Here is a 14,710-nt window from a genome sequence, read left to right on the forward strand (position 1 = left end):
TTCGTACTGCATGTGACGCTTCAAGTGTTTTTAAAAATTCGCCCGGCCAAAACAATCGTCCAATTTAGGAAGTCAAAGAAAACCTGAACCATGACAAAGAGCAAACACTGCCACAACGACGGAACGCAGAATGCTGGTTTTTGTGGCAGACATAATCCGCTACTGATTTGCAGTCATTTTCGGCTTTTGATGAATGCGGTACTAGGCCATTAACAGCCAGAACTGGCCATAGAAATTACACACCCCCCAAATCGCCGAGCGAAAAAGATTGAACTGGCTCCAAGAGATATCCACACCACGACGCATATTTCCAAATGCAACAGCACAAACTAGCCGTAAAGGCTACCCACTCCCCTGGATCGAGCGAAAAAGCTCAAATTGGGTGTGAGGAACATTTATACCATGCACATTCTCAAGCAGCCCAAACTGGCTGCAATTCTTTTTACACCCCCAGATTGCGAAGCCCTACAGCTAAAAGTGTCTGCAAAAGGTTACCCACCACCAAATTGCTCAGCAAAACAGCCACAACTGGCTGCAAAGGCTACCCATACCACCTAAGGTTTTGAGAGGCGTACGAGAGAATACTCCACAAACAAAGCACATTGCTATGCAGAATTCAGCTAGCGAGAAGATATCCTCACCTATGCCGCGCTTGTTGGCTGAGAATCAACACAGACTACGAATCGGCGCTCGCATGGGCGACTTGACTTTCCATCAGGGCCAGAGGCATACGCCCTGGTATTGTCCACGGAGTCCAGGCCATTGTCGGACTTGTTCATGGTGCTAAACTAAATTGGCGCTCGTTTGCCGGTATGGGCGCCATCTCACATCCCCGGTCGAGCGGCCCCATTTGGCGTTCAGTGACATCACGGTCACCTAATCCACAGCAACACTAGATCTTATAGATTATCCACACACTAGGCTACCACTATCTGGCTTTGAACATGCGTCGGGAAGCGGCAATGCTTTAATATTAAAAACAAAGGCACTTTGCTCATAATTTGCCTTATTAAGTCGACACATCTATCATTATAAACCTTGCAACAAATAAATCCTCCAATTCAAACCAGCCCCCGCAGCACAGTATTATACGGTGGTAGCTGTGACAACCTCGAAGCAAGGCTGATGACGCGTCAGCGCCGAACCCGGGGCTGAAAGTCGCTGGTGGTAGTCGACGACGTGTTTGCAGGAGTAATTTATATCACTTTCCCAGGTGGGACACGTAACGTTATAGTCGACCCACTTGACTGCATAGGAGACATGACCTTGTGCATTCTCATAGTGTCCAAAAATCTGTTCTATTTCAAAATCTGACGAATAATCTGTAAAACTAGGCTTCTGGCCGGCTTCCTGCCACGTTCTTATCTGGAGGCCATCGTGATACACCCATGCGATTCCAGTCGGGCTCGGCCAGTCCCATTTGAGTGGATCCGGGTTGGAGTAGAGAACGCCGTAAAAGTCCAGATCGGCGGTCTGGACCAAAAAAAGAACTTCGAGGATCGTGGGCCGTGAAGACCAAGGAGCGTTTATAATGTCACCTGCATACACTGACATTATAATAGCGACGTGGCAATGCTTTTTTTCAAGTCAGCTACGTCTTGACAGGGCTACTGTCGAGATTCCTCGCTTCTTCGCGGGGCAATGGCTACTAAGTAGCCGCGGCAGTCTTTGGGCATGATGGGTTTGGCTGGTGAGTAGCATCTCTAGCAGCTAAATATCGAAATATGGCTCTCTGAGCAATGGGTACAGCTATGCTGAGCTCGGCGCGAAAAAATACCTATGGATGCAAAACCAGGCCAAGACGGACTTCAAGATTATGCTGTGAAGGCAGGCAAACTCCGGCTCCAGACTGAAAGAGTTGCAAGAATGGCTTGCGAAACTCAGGTTTCTGCTTGTAATATTATTCAATTAGTGGACATCATATTCAGTGGTTCATTTAAGAAGCTGAAGAAGCTCAGTAACCAAAAGATTATATCCGACCTTCCCATCGGGCTGTATCTCACCCGGCTGCTAAGGCGCCCGACATCTCAACAAAACACTCCAATATCGCTGGCACGCCTATTCCTGATGCCTGACTTGGGCTCGGCTGCATGCACAAACATCGAAGGGTGTGAAGAAGCCCGAGGGCGTCCTCTCGCTCGAATAACTTCAAGAGAAAGATCCAAGTCAAACAACTGGCTCCGTGAAAGAAACGTCCCTGGCGCGGAAAGTCCCGAAATCCCAGGCGCCCCAATACAAGTAAAGAAGTGTATAGTAGTGCAAGCCTGCCTCTCAACCATAGCTACTAAGCATGAGAGTTCAGTTTCAAGCCTCGCCACCCGCTGATCCAGAGCAGTAGGAGAGGGCTGTGGCCGGATAATTATCATTGACCTGGCTGGTAATCGCAGGATTAGCTTGCAAGTACAGGACCAGCACGTAGATGCGTCGAGTTAATGCGCCTTGACGAAGAATGATTCCGATGCCTTTTTGTATTTCTGCTGTGGCCCTGTTCATCACCAGTTACATGCTGCTACCCTAGGAAGACTAGACAACAATATCATTCTCGTCCGCCACCCTGACTGCCCTCACCTACCGATCCAGTCGCCCGTGACATCTAGCCCTAGCATCCCCGATGACGACTTTAGTTCAAGAACTGGTCCAGGTCAACCACGCTATCGAATTCAGGATCCCAGGAAGTCCCGTTGGACAGCTCCAGGTTAAAGGAAGAAAACGATGGCCAAGGAAAAAATTCTTTGAAAGCCTCATCGATAGTGTGGTTGCTGTAGTAGTAGTAGTAGTAGTAGTAGTAGTAGTATTATTTAACGCCGGGCTCGGCCCGGCTCATTAGCCGGCCGTTAGCAACCTCCCGAGGGGTATCTCGGCGCGCTTTCTATTTTCTCTATTTACACAGCGGAAAACAAGGGCATAGAAGCGAATCGAGCCTGACCGGGTTCGTGCCCGGTCCTGCTTACAGGTTTGTTCACTGACGCGACCCCGTGCCTTCAGGCGCACGGAGGGTTCGTCTGACGGCAGTTGACGGCTCTTCATCGAGAGGGGCCTGTGTCCAAACAGCGGAGCTGTCGGTCGTTTGTAGCCATGGAGACGAAGTTCCCAACAAGTGTGGGCTCGACGGCACAGGCGGGTGGTTGTTGTCGATAGCCAGCCGGGTTATCCTTGCCACGGTAAGCGGGGAGGAGGTGGAGGGAGCAGGATTCGAACCTACGTTACTCAAGTAACAGCCATGGCGCTTAACCACTGCGCCATTCCCCCCCCCCTCAAGAAGCCATGCGCACATTCTCCAAGACGTGGTAGTGGTGGTAGTGGCGTCGGCGGGCATGGTAGCCTGTGCACTTGTACACTAATAACTATATGGCCGAGAAAGAGTGCAGTAGATTGAATTGTGGGCGATTGATAATGCGGTTTTTTTTCAGCCACCCAGAATTCCGTCTTGCCCCATGCTGAATGGGACCGCCTGCAATGAGTGAAACGGAGGATAATCAACTTTACTACCACGTATCATGTCACACAAGGCTCAAGGGTACCAAGTATGGCAGCTTCTTGCTGCCCCCAAATTTAGGACTCTCGAGTCCGGACGGTATTGTCCGACTTGTTGCCACCCGCTGGACCTGACGGCCACACACATTTGCGTGTGGAAAAAAGATACGTTGAACAGGGTGTACTGCCGAAGTAAATTAATTGCGGCACCGTTTGAGTAGGGTGAAAGCTCCCTCGACTGGTTGATCGGATGGGCAGCGAAGACTTAACTTTCTTTTTCATGGTCCGGGTGTCAGCCACCAAACAGGTAGGGTAGAAAGCCCGAATACAAGGAACGAAAGCTCCGCTGCCCAAGCGTAACAAGAAAACAACTGTGGTGGAACTCGGTCTGTGACGCCATCTGCTGAAAGTTCGCTTCCGAAGCGCCCTCCACCGCTGGCACACGTTTATATCCCTACCCCGCCAGGCTTGACGATGCTGTCATGGATAAAGTAGTAAGGAATAGTCGAGTCGTCGTATACAATCGCAAGGATAGTCCGCTTGCCACGTCCCGGACCTGGGAGAGGGAGGTTGTCGCAACCTCGGCGGCCTCGCTCGCAGCGGCAGCAGCCTCGGCCACCACAGGAGGGACGGGCGGGATCGAGTCAGACGGCGGCGAACCGCTCGACCGTCTACGTCTCTGCCAGGTGCATGGGAAGCAACCACTCGACCTCTGGAGGCTGCGGGATGCGCTGACCACCGCCCAGCTTCACGGGAGCGAGTTTTATTGAGGATTACAAGGCAAAAGGACAGTACACATTGCTCGCTCTTAACACAGTATCGAAACGTGTGGTTAGCGTTTCATCGAGTAGCGGGGAAGCAGCCCCTTAGATTAGTTCGACTGCTTAGAATGTTCAAGTTAGAAACTTTTGTGTGTGGGTCCGGAGAGTTGCAGGGAGGATGAGTATCGCCTATGACGGAGGACTTGAGGCAGATGCAGTTTCTTTTGCACACCAACCAATTTCCCATCTACTTTGAAGCGTTTTTGTGGCACTACTTGACCAAATACGTGTTTGGTCGTTATATGTGGGCAGGCGAAGCTGCAGAGTCGATGCAGAAGCTGATTCCGCCGTTTATGATAGTAAGGCTATTTGGCTAGCCTCTCCAGTCAACCATGACTATAGGCTAACCAACCTCGAGCAGCAGGCCCAACTGAGAAGATTGCCATCTCATTACAAGAGTGGCGCACAAATACTAATGCTCTAGTTGCAACGACCGCTGCAACGACCCCTGCTGCCCGAAAGGCCCTACTGGCCTACCGAGCCGATTTTGCCTATTCCATGCTGCAGTTGGGTAATTATCGACGCGGCAATCCAGGTCTAGCGGATGAGTTGGCCACCATTTTTGACGCGGCAATCTCCCTTGACCGAGACATACACCTGCGCAGCAGCGCCGTGGAGTGGCAGGTTCTGCCGCCTGGACAGAACAAGTTTGATCCCGACACTATGGTAGTCGAGAACGACGGGGTAATCAGTTCGACAGTGTTAGTCGTGCTGGCTCCTGGACTGATTAAGAAGGGTCATGATGCGGTCGGGGACGACGTATTGTGTAAAATGGAGGTGGTGTGTGAAGTGGACAGGGTGGCCAACGAGAGCCAGGTGAATGCGCCTACTGTCACGATCAGGGACAATGGGAGGCTAAACTGGATTCATGGATTAAAAAAAATAGAGAGGCATTTCACTCGGAAAGTGGTGAGGTGACTGGCGGGCCTTCTGCACCTACTTCACTTTGTATATTATACGCTACATGGCTGGGACGCTATTCCTCTCCGCAAAGGGCATGCTTTATTTGTGGCAGTTCCTAGCGATCCAGGAGGCAGGTCACCTTGCTAGGATGAGCAACTATTGAGTTCATTTTCGATTTGATATCTGTTCATAACAAGGCACGAACAGAGAGGAAATTTCTTGCAAGTTCCAAGATCTGGACCTAAGGTACATTATGCAATCCCGGTTTTGTTTACGTGGGTACATTAATATACCCAAAATACTGGATTGTTGGATATTCCATACACTGGGCTATAAAATTGCTGTCTGCCGCGTGGATGGTGGTTTGAAGAGGGGTGCAAGGCGTCATCGCGGCTCGCCAATCGGCCACATCAGATGGATTAAAGCTCCCACCATCCCATTGACTGAATATAGTTTGCCGATCCGATCGGTGAAAGCGGGTTCAAGTTTATCATCATGTGCCGCACCGAAACTGCCAAACTCACATGCACCGAGAATTAATGTCAATATTTTTACGATCCATTGCACAATGCAGCATTTGTGAGGAATAACATCAATGTACCGCACATGAGGCATTCCAAAACCCGTGGCGGGCGCCCACGGGTGCCCATGGGCCAACAGATATCGAAACCCACGGGCCCCCATCTTATTTGCACGTTGTGGGGCATGTACCTTAATATTGATTTTAGTATTATAAGTACAACTTCTACAGTGAAAAGAGCCATGGGCTCGTGGGCTGTTGGCCCGCGGGCTTTGTAAATAAAGTTTTGGGCCTCCATGTGCGGGTTTTGGAATGCCTTTCTATACACATATTGACTTTTTACATTGCTTCATACAGTGCCAACTAGGGCTGTCCTAATCACTGTACCGCCACGCCCAGTCTAGGGTTGTGCCCAGGGGCCACCAACCTCGGACTAAACGCGTCTCTTAACGTTAGTATCAACTTTGTTAGTTTTGCCGGCCATCATGGCCGTTTGAGCATGTGCCTTGTTAATTCTTTTAGCCACACAATCAGTCAGCTTGCGTCTACCCGTCTTCCCATTTGGATTGAACCGAAACAGGCAGGAGCCTGATAAGAGTGGAGCATAGGCTTACTATGCACCTGATAAAGATGCTCTAGAGACATGTGCCAGCAAAGGTTTGCGAAAGTTGATCTTGTTGGGTTTCCAGAGTCTGAACTATAAGCTACCTGCATTCAAAAGTCGAGATTTCCGCCTTTCTTAGTACATGTGTGAATTCTGCTTGACATATGAAGAAGTTGAACGTGAGCCAAGATGTTCCCAATTCATATGCTAAAGTTTGAGATAAGATGAATGATACTTTATCTATCTGGTTGAATTATGTATGAACTTTGTGTTCTGCAACTGTCAACCGAGTCTCATTTTTGTCAATGGAGTCTTGAAACACGCGACGAAATACTGCAGTCTTTCACATCTTGCGATCAGCCTTAGTTCAGGACATAAGGACAAACTCTGTTACTGTGGTTGGATCACCACACCATACTGGATGTTAATAACCAAGAAGGTTCACCTTCACCAAACTCTTCAACAAAAACAATAAAGGTGTGCTCTCTTATCCAGTATACTTTCTGTCTTGGTACTGATTCGCAGCTTGAGTGGCAGCTTGCCTTGCTCAACAGATTTGGCAAGAGAATTGAAATCAAAAAATCACCTACACCATGTTGTGAGTTTTTGTGAGCTTCAGTCAGCCCGCACCTGCAATGGCCCGGAAAGTCTTCATTCTATTAAGCCTTGTTTCTCTGAATCTGTATTAGCAGGATAACTTTCCTCGGTTCACAGCACCTCCTTTGATATAAATGTGCGAGCTCGCCCCTCTCCTTTGGCGAAGAACAAGTCATCAATAGTCTTCAGTCTCAGCAGGGAAGTTTGAAACTTGAACCAAGTTTCACTACTTTTGTCAATCATATTCTTTACAGTCAGTTAACTCTCAATGTCGAAGACTTCGTTCATGTACATGGTACCCAACATTAGTCTTGTCACGGCCAGGCATACATTGGAGAACCTCTGTGTATTAGGCGCTATCGACGAAAATTCTAAACTGAAGAGAAGAGAGAAATTACAATCGACGACGCGCTCAAGAGACGCGCTTAAATCCGGAGGTAGTGGATCCTTGTTCGATCCCTGGCTCGGTGTGGAGCCGAGTCGTGATTCTGAGGGTAGGTCTAGGGGCCTGATCCTCACAAGTCTCATGTTTATGCATTAGATGAGGATTCCATGAATGAAGGCAGTGTTCCTAGTGCCCAGGCCGCCCAAATAAATCCCCTATAGGTAGACTTTGGGGCAATGGGTCGAATATAAGTGCAGGGGCCGCACGCGATTTCGTCGGATAAGACAAGGTAAGCGTAGTTTCCGAGACGCTTTCGACGGACTTTCTTCGGTGGCGTCGGGCCTGCTGTGTAGCAAAAGCGCCCAGCCACAGGTAGGGCACTATGACCCGAAGGCTGTTGATCAACAGTGCGAAAGCGTCTTCTTGGAGCAGCGGTCAGGCCGGCCTCATCACGGATACACTGTTCTCGCGAAGGCGAGACGTCATCATTTTGTGCGAGCACTTTTTGTCTATTCAATAATAAGGTTTGTCGGAATTTCTCCAACATTGTCGCTGGAAGACGTCGACCTGCCGAATTTCTCATGTGCGCGGGGCGTAAGTTCGTCACTGGAAAGCCTGTTGATGGAGGGTTACATAGCAGATGAAAGCGATGAGGGTAGGAAATATCGTATGCACAAAGACCTAACTGCATGCATACCTTGCCGTGTTTGTTGGTGATGCGGGTGAGGGGAGACTGATGCAATGAAACAGACCCCTCTCTTGGTTTTTTTTAGCATTCAACGACCAGAATCCAATTGATTGGTATGGTATGTTGTTAGCTTTTCTACTTGGTGTTGTCGACACCAATACCTATTACCAATATCGATACCTACGCCTTGCGTATAGTATCCCACATTTTTCCACTTCTCATAAAATTCAGTTTGTTCAATTTTCATGCAATTCTCCAGTTTCAAAACTGAAAAAACACGGACTGCTCTCGCCAGCGTTCAAACCTCACTGTCGTGTCAACTCAACCCAACAAAAAACCTCGCTAGTACTATCGAGATGTCGACAACTACAGCAGTGACCACGCTACCTTCGCCCGCGTGCAAAACCGTCTATTGTATCCAATGCAATCGCAAGTTTGGCAACACCAAGGACCTGCAAAACCACATCCAGGACTCTCTCTCGCATCGTGCCGCCGCATCATCACACAATTGCGAAATTTGCAAGAAGGCATTCAAAAGCGAGAAGGCGCTGCAGCAACACACCCGAAGCTTTCCCCGCTCACATTCGTCTTTGTTCAACTGCCGCATCTGCGACCGGTCCTTCAACAGCGAAAAGTTTCTGCAGCAGCATATTCGTGACTCTCAAGCGCACGCTGCATCTTTCGACTGCGTTGTCTGTAATCGAGAATTCAACAGCAACGAAGCTCTGCAGCAGCACCTTCTCAACTCTGTAACCCACCACCGGCGGCAGCAGCAACCTCGGACCCCGCTCGACCAGTTCTTTCTTTCGTTTAAAACCTTTGAACACGACCCTTCCGAGCCGCCGGCCGCGTCTTTCAACCGCTTACGGAGGCACCAAGGCTGGCGCAGGGGCGATGCCGATTCTGATAACGCCTGGGACAGATACCAAGCCGCGCTTGAGTGCGAGCTTCGCATGTGGTACGATTCGGGAAACTCGCTGGCCGCGTGGCACGCTCTCTGTCGCGCCATTGGCGTCGACCCACTGCCGCAAACGTGCGAGATGTGCGAGAGAGTGAGTGACTTCTGTAGAAATCTCACCAAAAGAAAAAAAGAAAAAAGGAAAACAGTAGTGTTAGGGTTGGGTTTATGCTGAAATTGTTTTTTGGAAAAATCACAGGTCGTGCGAAGCATCTATGTCAATATTGTCGATTTGATCGAATGGGCACGGGTGCAGCGTGGGCACGACGTGCAGCCGGTCCAAACTTTTGCAAGCTTGGAGGATCTGCGATTTTACACGATTGAAACAAAGAAGATATACCACAATCGGCTTGAGAATCTGGATGAAGACAATGTCGTCCTGAGGCATCTGCTCCGGCGCATTTTCAGATAGAGGAATAACGTAATAAGAGATTCTGATGCTAGAGATTCTTTTTACGAATTTCCAAAAAAATCCTACATCTAGCTCTTCGACCTCTTTTTCTCTTTGCGGGTTTGCATAATTTTCAAGAACAGCGCTTCGGCCTTTGTAAACTTTCCTTGTCCTTGTGCATATCAGCCGCCGTTCTAAAGCAATGTTGCCAAATCCTTCAGTGGCTGTTCGCCTTGAGGGCGATGGTTTACTGCCTTTTTGACATGAGCGAATAGCCTCCGGCATATGGACCTGGCGGAATACGCGCTTATCGTGTACCGCAACGGCGAAGTTGCCACCCAAGGTTCAGCAGCCTTGGGCGGGCCATGCCACGTCTTTGATGCCGAAACGGTCGTGGCATTGCGCGGCTTAGAGGCAGCCGCTGCGAAACCAGGAGACACAATATAGGCATGCGTGGACAGCGCCTCCGTTATTTGGGGCTTGAGAGGATCCGTGTCGCTGTCGTCGCAATGGGCCTATATCCGATTCCACGAACCCGTGGAGGAGCTGAAGGACAAGGCTTTAGCGTCCGCATACGATGGTGCCCGGGGCTTGAAGGAATCGAAGGGAACGAGAAAGCAGACCGCCTAACAGACGAAGGCGCGAAAGGACCCGCGGACACCGACCTCCGCACGCAAGGCGCGACCGTCAGCGGCATTCGATCCGAGCTTCGGAAGGCAACCCGAGAGGCCAGCGCGCGATGTTGGCAGGCCAGGAAAAGGTCAGATGCATATGACCGGTGGAAATTGGAATATAACCCAACGAAGGAACCAAACGAACTCGGTTGACGCACTTTGGGGCATTACCTAGCTATGCGGACAGGACACGGGGACTTCCGAAGTTACCACGACCGGTTTGCTCACCAGGGCGCAAAAACGCAATGCCCTTGTTGCGATAACTCCACAGCACCAGATCACTTGGTCCATTGCCCAAACAGTGTCAAACTATGGAAAAAGTGGCCCAACGGCCCGACTCAGCGGCCAAACACGCAGACCAGACCAGACAAGAGTACCTATACAAGATATTGGGGAATCCGCGGCCTTCAGGGAGTTCGCCGCCATTACTGGCCATTTTACCCTCCCTCCGCGCTGAAAGCGCATCGAACCCGCCCTAGTGGACACCCCCGCGCGCAACGGTGCGCACAAATAGACGGCGGAAGGCGCCGCAGGCTGGTCATACCTCTGCAGGAATATAGGTTGCAGGGCCGCAGCAGGGACCCACCCCTACATCGCTCCGGGCCCGGCCCGTGACGATCGATCCGCTATATAGACTCATGTAGACTTAGGTAGCGCGCCGTGATGCTCCACGTGCGGCTGCATGCGCGGAGAACCGGCGTTGCCGGCGCTCCGCGCGGCCCGGCGTTAATAGACACTACTACTACTACTACTACTACTACTACTACTCTGTTGGATTGTAGATAGTTACAGACAGATAGTTACCATGCATGAGAATACCGTTTTATTTTGTTATATTGTTTTTACCGATCGCAGCGATCACTCTATTCCTATCAACAGCTACAGTATATCCAAGATGATCAAAATGGCAAAGCCATCGAGCTGGTCAGGGGCAGAAGTCTATTATTGTAAATAATTAACAGCAACGAGCTAGTATTGACGTGATGCTTTGAAAAGTGCAGGATTGTTTGGCCGCCAGAATCACCATCCCCATCCCTCATAACTATATAACACCCAAACCATCAAAGTCATCATCGTCCAGGTTAGCTGAAACGTTGCGATCTCAACATTAAGATCTACCCACTCATCAAACTGCAGTTCATTGATCCTACTCCGATCGGGTGTGATTTTGCATACGCGTGGAATGAATGCTGCCCCAAGTGACCTCTACATGCACAGCAGCTGTCACCCAACTACGCATGTGGCCTACTACTAACATAGGCAATATGACCTTCCATGCGTCCCTTAATTGTGCTGTTTGTCCCTTCAGCCAAACTTCCAGTCTCATGTGGCTTCTTGTTCTCAAACACAGGTGCAAAACCTCCCTGTGCAATAGGGGTCGTCTCGTCTACCGTAGCAAGGATTCCAGTTTTGGGGTCAAGAGAGTCAGAGTGACGATGCCCCAACTGGTAATCCCCGCTCGTCTTGTTGGAACACGCAGTCTGGGACGTGGCAGCGGAAGCAGCGCGACGGTCGCATATTTTCTTGGTCGGGGACTGATCAACGGCCGCGGTAGGTAAAGTAAAATTGAGCTAAGAGTCGAGCAAGACATCCCTAACAATAACTTAGTGATCAAATGACTTGAGCCAAGCAGGATCGACTGTGAGCTCACCGCTTCGGTGGCCATGTCTGCTTAAGCGGACGCCTGGCGCGGACAGCGATGCGGCGCTTCTTGCGGCGCATGGATCAGAGGGAGGAACGTACGTTAGTACGTCGCGAAGTAGAGTTTTGCTTGACTCTAGCACTGAACCAGAGAGAGGTATACCGTCCGTCAGAGTGATAGAGAGTTGATCTGGCTCGTGGTTATGGTAAAGGTCCTTCAGTCGCAGCGTACTCCAAGCTGGATAAGTTAGCTACCATCTCAGGGGTCAGGTTCACTGTGCCAGCTCCTTTCGTTGTACCGAGCCCAGAGAAGGTGTTGTGCCCTGTCCCTGATGCGATGCTTCTGCGGGAGAAGGGGCGCTGGGAGGCACTACAATCCTACGCTTCACTACGCGTCTCTTCGTCACCTTGGCGTTCTCGGGCGGAGGCGCCTCAGAAGTCTTCGGAGCTTCAGCCACGACGTCGTCAGGGTCGGAATCGTCAGCGAGCTTCTTGGCTACCACGTCCAGCGCTTTGTACACTGTAGTGTTCGACGGGGCAGACACTTGCGAGGACATTGCGTTGCTCCGCGGAGGCTTGACGAACGCCTCCCTATTTCCCCACTCTGACTGCTTACCCGCCCGAGCTTTAACATAGTAATCTGAGATCGCTATAGAGGTGCTATGTTTGATGATCACCTCAGTGTGATTTGACACTGCAAGCAGAAACGCATCCAAAGTACCTTTCGCGTCTGTGTCAAAGGTGTTGACTTTGAGAGTCTCGAAGAGCTTGGATAAGGAGTCGCCAGGTATAGCAGCTTGGGATGCGCGGAGTTCGCCCTCTATTGAAGACATGGTAATGGGAAAGTCCGTCCGGTTCAGTAGCTGGTGTGGTTTTGAGCGGCGCATGCAACTAGCAATGGCTTTGCTAGCAGATGGGTGTCCTAGTGTGAAGCCTGGCGACAGCATGTCGCATCCGGGGCTGCGTGCTACCACTGCTGGGTTTCTCGCTGAGGGCTGCGTGGGCAGGTTGTATAGTTTGTCTAGAATATTTGTCATTAATATGACTCCTCAGGAGAAAGCCGGACTCTGAAGCCGAAAAAACCTTTTACCTTCGCATTCGAGTGCCTGCGTAGTATGTCTGGACATACAGGCGTCTATGGGGATTTTATGGAGTACAAGAAACTCGTTTTGCGTCGGGGAGTGAACATCCAGCCTGTGACTGAGGTCTGCTGCTTTAAACAAAAGGGTAGAGCGGGGAAGCTTTGACGTGTCGATTTTGGTAATCCAAGCAAATTCGCATCTGCCATTGTACGCGAATCTCTCCCGTTGCTTAGCCCAGTTCAAAGCATGGGATTTGTCGCTAAATAGTGACAAAAAGCAACTAGGACGACCCGGGCACCATTCGAAATGGCGTTTAAGGGCGTCGGTGAGACTAGCCTCATTGGGAAGCTGGCGAGTGCTGTCAACAGCAACGTCGCCACTTTTGTCCAAATGCGACTGAGTATTGGCATGGCGTACGCGCCAAAGAATTTGAGGAGGCGAGGTGCATGTGTACGATACTAAGTCAAACTCGTTCACCATCTTGGCAAGTGGTCAATGGAGAAAAAAGGAACTGACGCGTGTTTCAAGCGAGCAACTTGGCTGTAAGAAGTACACTGACAGTCTCATATGCTACCTTGGTACTTCATTGAGACCGTCTGATAAAACTTTGACTTTCTGAACACTTGAGCGGGGTCAACCCATGTTTCACCGAGGCGAGTAGGCGTTTTTAAAAGTGCTGAGAAGCCCACGCATGAAAAAACTGTTGGGTTCATTCTTTTTGGCTTTGATTGATGTTGGAGAACATGAATAAAACTAAATAGAGAAACGTTAAGTTATAAGTTTTTGTTCAAAATAGTTATCCTTTAATCCGGAATCTAATAAAAGAAATCCGGAAACTACGTACTTAAACTCCAATATGCTGCCTAGCTTTAATACTAGTCAGCGTACGGGCCCCATTTTACCGCCTACGTGGGTGTACAGCCTGTTAAACAATTCAACATTATGCCTTGATATAAATAGCCTTTAAATTTTTCAATTTATATTTAGAAGAGTTGAATTAAGTAAAAAAAAACACGCATTAACTTGCAACATTAAATATAGCAGGCTTTGAATAATGGTAGTAAATATTCAAATTAATATTCATATTAATAGTAACTTGGTGAAAATTTTGTTTACTAACTTGTTGTGTCTTTTATAGGGATTTAAAGTATTTAAAGTGTATGCTACACCTTTCTTTCTCGTGTGGAATATGAATTCGTCAACAGCTATAAAACATCCAACTACTTTCTCTACTTTTGATCGTTTCTTTATTTTTAAAATTTCTCCTGTTAACTTAACCGTCAAAATGCAAATCTTTAATATGGTTTCGCTTGTTGCTCTTTTCGCCCTGGGAGCTACAGCCGTCCCTGTGTCATCAATCACCGGCGTCCAATGCTGCCAAGCAAACCATGGAGACCTCACAACTCCCCAAGCTCAAAGCCTTTTCAAAAGTCACCAAAAGCGTCAAGATTACTGGGTGTGCCACGCTTGTAACAAGCAATTCACAACTCCAGCTGCCTTGCAAAAGCACAAAGATACCGTGGTACACCCTTGAAAAGTTTCGGGGGTTTAAAGGGTTGGAATCGGGACAAAGTGGCAAAAGGGTGGTATTTGACTATTCTTTTTGTTTAAAACGTGATATGGAGCGCAAAAAGTTTCACGGGCCTGTCTATGTTGCACTGGGGCGTGTAATCTCGGTAACTTTACCGTTTTAAAAGGTGTTCAATAGCAAATTCGTGTACCTTTAGCCAGCTCCGTTTCTGGTGCGTTTTGGCACCCAATTTCAGAACACAAATCAATTTATGGTGAGGGTTTTAATTCGCGCTTTATTTTATTCTAAGCTTGTTTGCTATTTGTTTTGTCATACAAATTAAAAATAGAAAAAACAAATGGAAAAATAAAACCGTAAAAAAGAAAAAAGAAAAAAGAAAAATTATTATAAGTTGGGGTTAAGAAGGGGGTTATGATACAAAGGGGGTAAAAATCAAAAGTA

General features: G+C 49.0%; 5 protein-coding genes and 1 pseudogene across 6 annotated transcripts; 3 read left to right on the forward strand and 3 right to left on the reverse strand.

The window, feature by feature from the left end:
- Window positions 1–1,086: 1,086 nt before the first annotated feature.
- MGG_17299 (uncharacterized protein) lies at window positions 1,087–1,554 on the reverse strand (the record flags this gene model as incomplete). The annotated part of the gene is made up of 1 exon (XM_003717653.1): window positions 1,087–1,554. One exon carries the CDS (start codon window positions 1,552–1,554, stop codon window positions 1,087–1,089), a length of 468 nt encoding a protein of 155 aa, XP_003717701.1.
- Window positions 1,555–3,177: 1,623 nt separating this feature from the next.
- Window positions 3,178–3,249, reverse strand: MGG_20226 (annotated as a pseudogene). The gene has a single exon. The product of its transcript is annotated as a tRNA-OTHER (tRNA).
- Window positions 3,250–3,956: 707 nt separating this feature from the next.
- MGG_17300 (uncharacterized protein) lies at window positions 3,957–5,361 on the forward strand (the record flags this gene model as incomplete). Its single annotated transcript, XM_003717654.1, has 3 exons — window positions 3,957–4,143; window positions 4,660–5,111; window positions 5,290–5,361. The coding sequence occupies 3 exons, from the start codon at window positions 3,957–3,959 to the stop codon at window positions 5,359–5,361; spliced, it is 711 nt and encodes a 236-aa protein (XP_003717702.1).
- Window positions 5,362–8,348: 2,987 nt separating this feature from the next.
- On the forward strand, window positions 8,349–9,362 carry MGG_10764 (uncharacterized protein; the record flags this gene model as incomplete). Its single annotated transcript, XM_003717655.1, has 2 exons — window positions 8,349–9,044; window positions 9,150–9,362. 2 exons carry the CDS (start codon window positions 8,349–8,351, stop codon window positions 9,360–9,362), a joined length of 909 nt encoding a protein of 302 aa, XP_003717703.1.
- A 1,532-nt stretch (window positions 9,363–10,894) lies between these two features.
- On the reverse strand, window positions 10,895–13,218 carry MGG_10766 (uncharacterized protein; the record flags this gene model as incomplete). The annotated part of the gene is made up of 5 exons (XM_003717656.1): window positions 10,895–10,954; window positions 11,272–11,586; window positions 11,759–11,798; window positions 11,933–12,677; window positions 12,786–13,218. The coding sequence occupies 5 exons, from the start codon at window positions 13,216–13,218 to the stop codon at window positions 10,895–10,897; spliced, it is 1,593 nt and encodes a 530-aa protein (XP_003717704.1).
- Window positions 13,219–14,023: 805 nt separating this feature from the next.
- Window positions 14,024–14,272, forward strand: MGG_17301 (uncharacterized protein; the record flags this gene model as incomplete). The annotated part of the gene is made up of 1 exon (XM_003717657.1): window positions 14,024–14,272. One exon carries the CDS (start codon window positions 14,024–14,026, stop codon window positions 14,270–14,272), a length of 249 nt encoding a protein of 82 aa, XP_003717705.1.
- Between the last annotated feature and the right edge of the window lie 438 nt (window positions 14,273–14,710).

This window comes from Pyricularia oryzae, chromosome 5, assembly GCF_000002495.2.
Source record: "Pyricularia oryzae 70-15 chromosome 5, whole genome shotgun sequence".
NCBI lineage: Eukaryota > Fungi > Ascomycota > Sordariomycetes > Magnaporthales > Pyriculariaceae > Pyricularia > Pyricularia oryzae.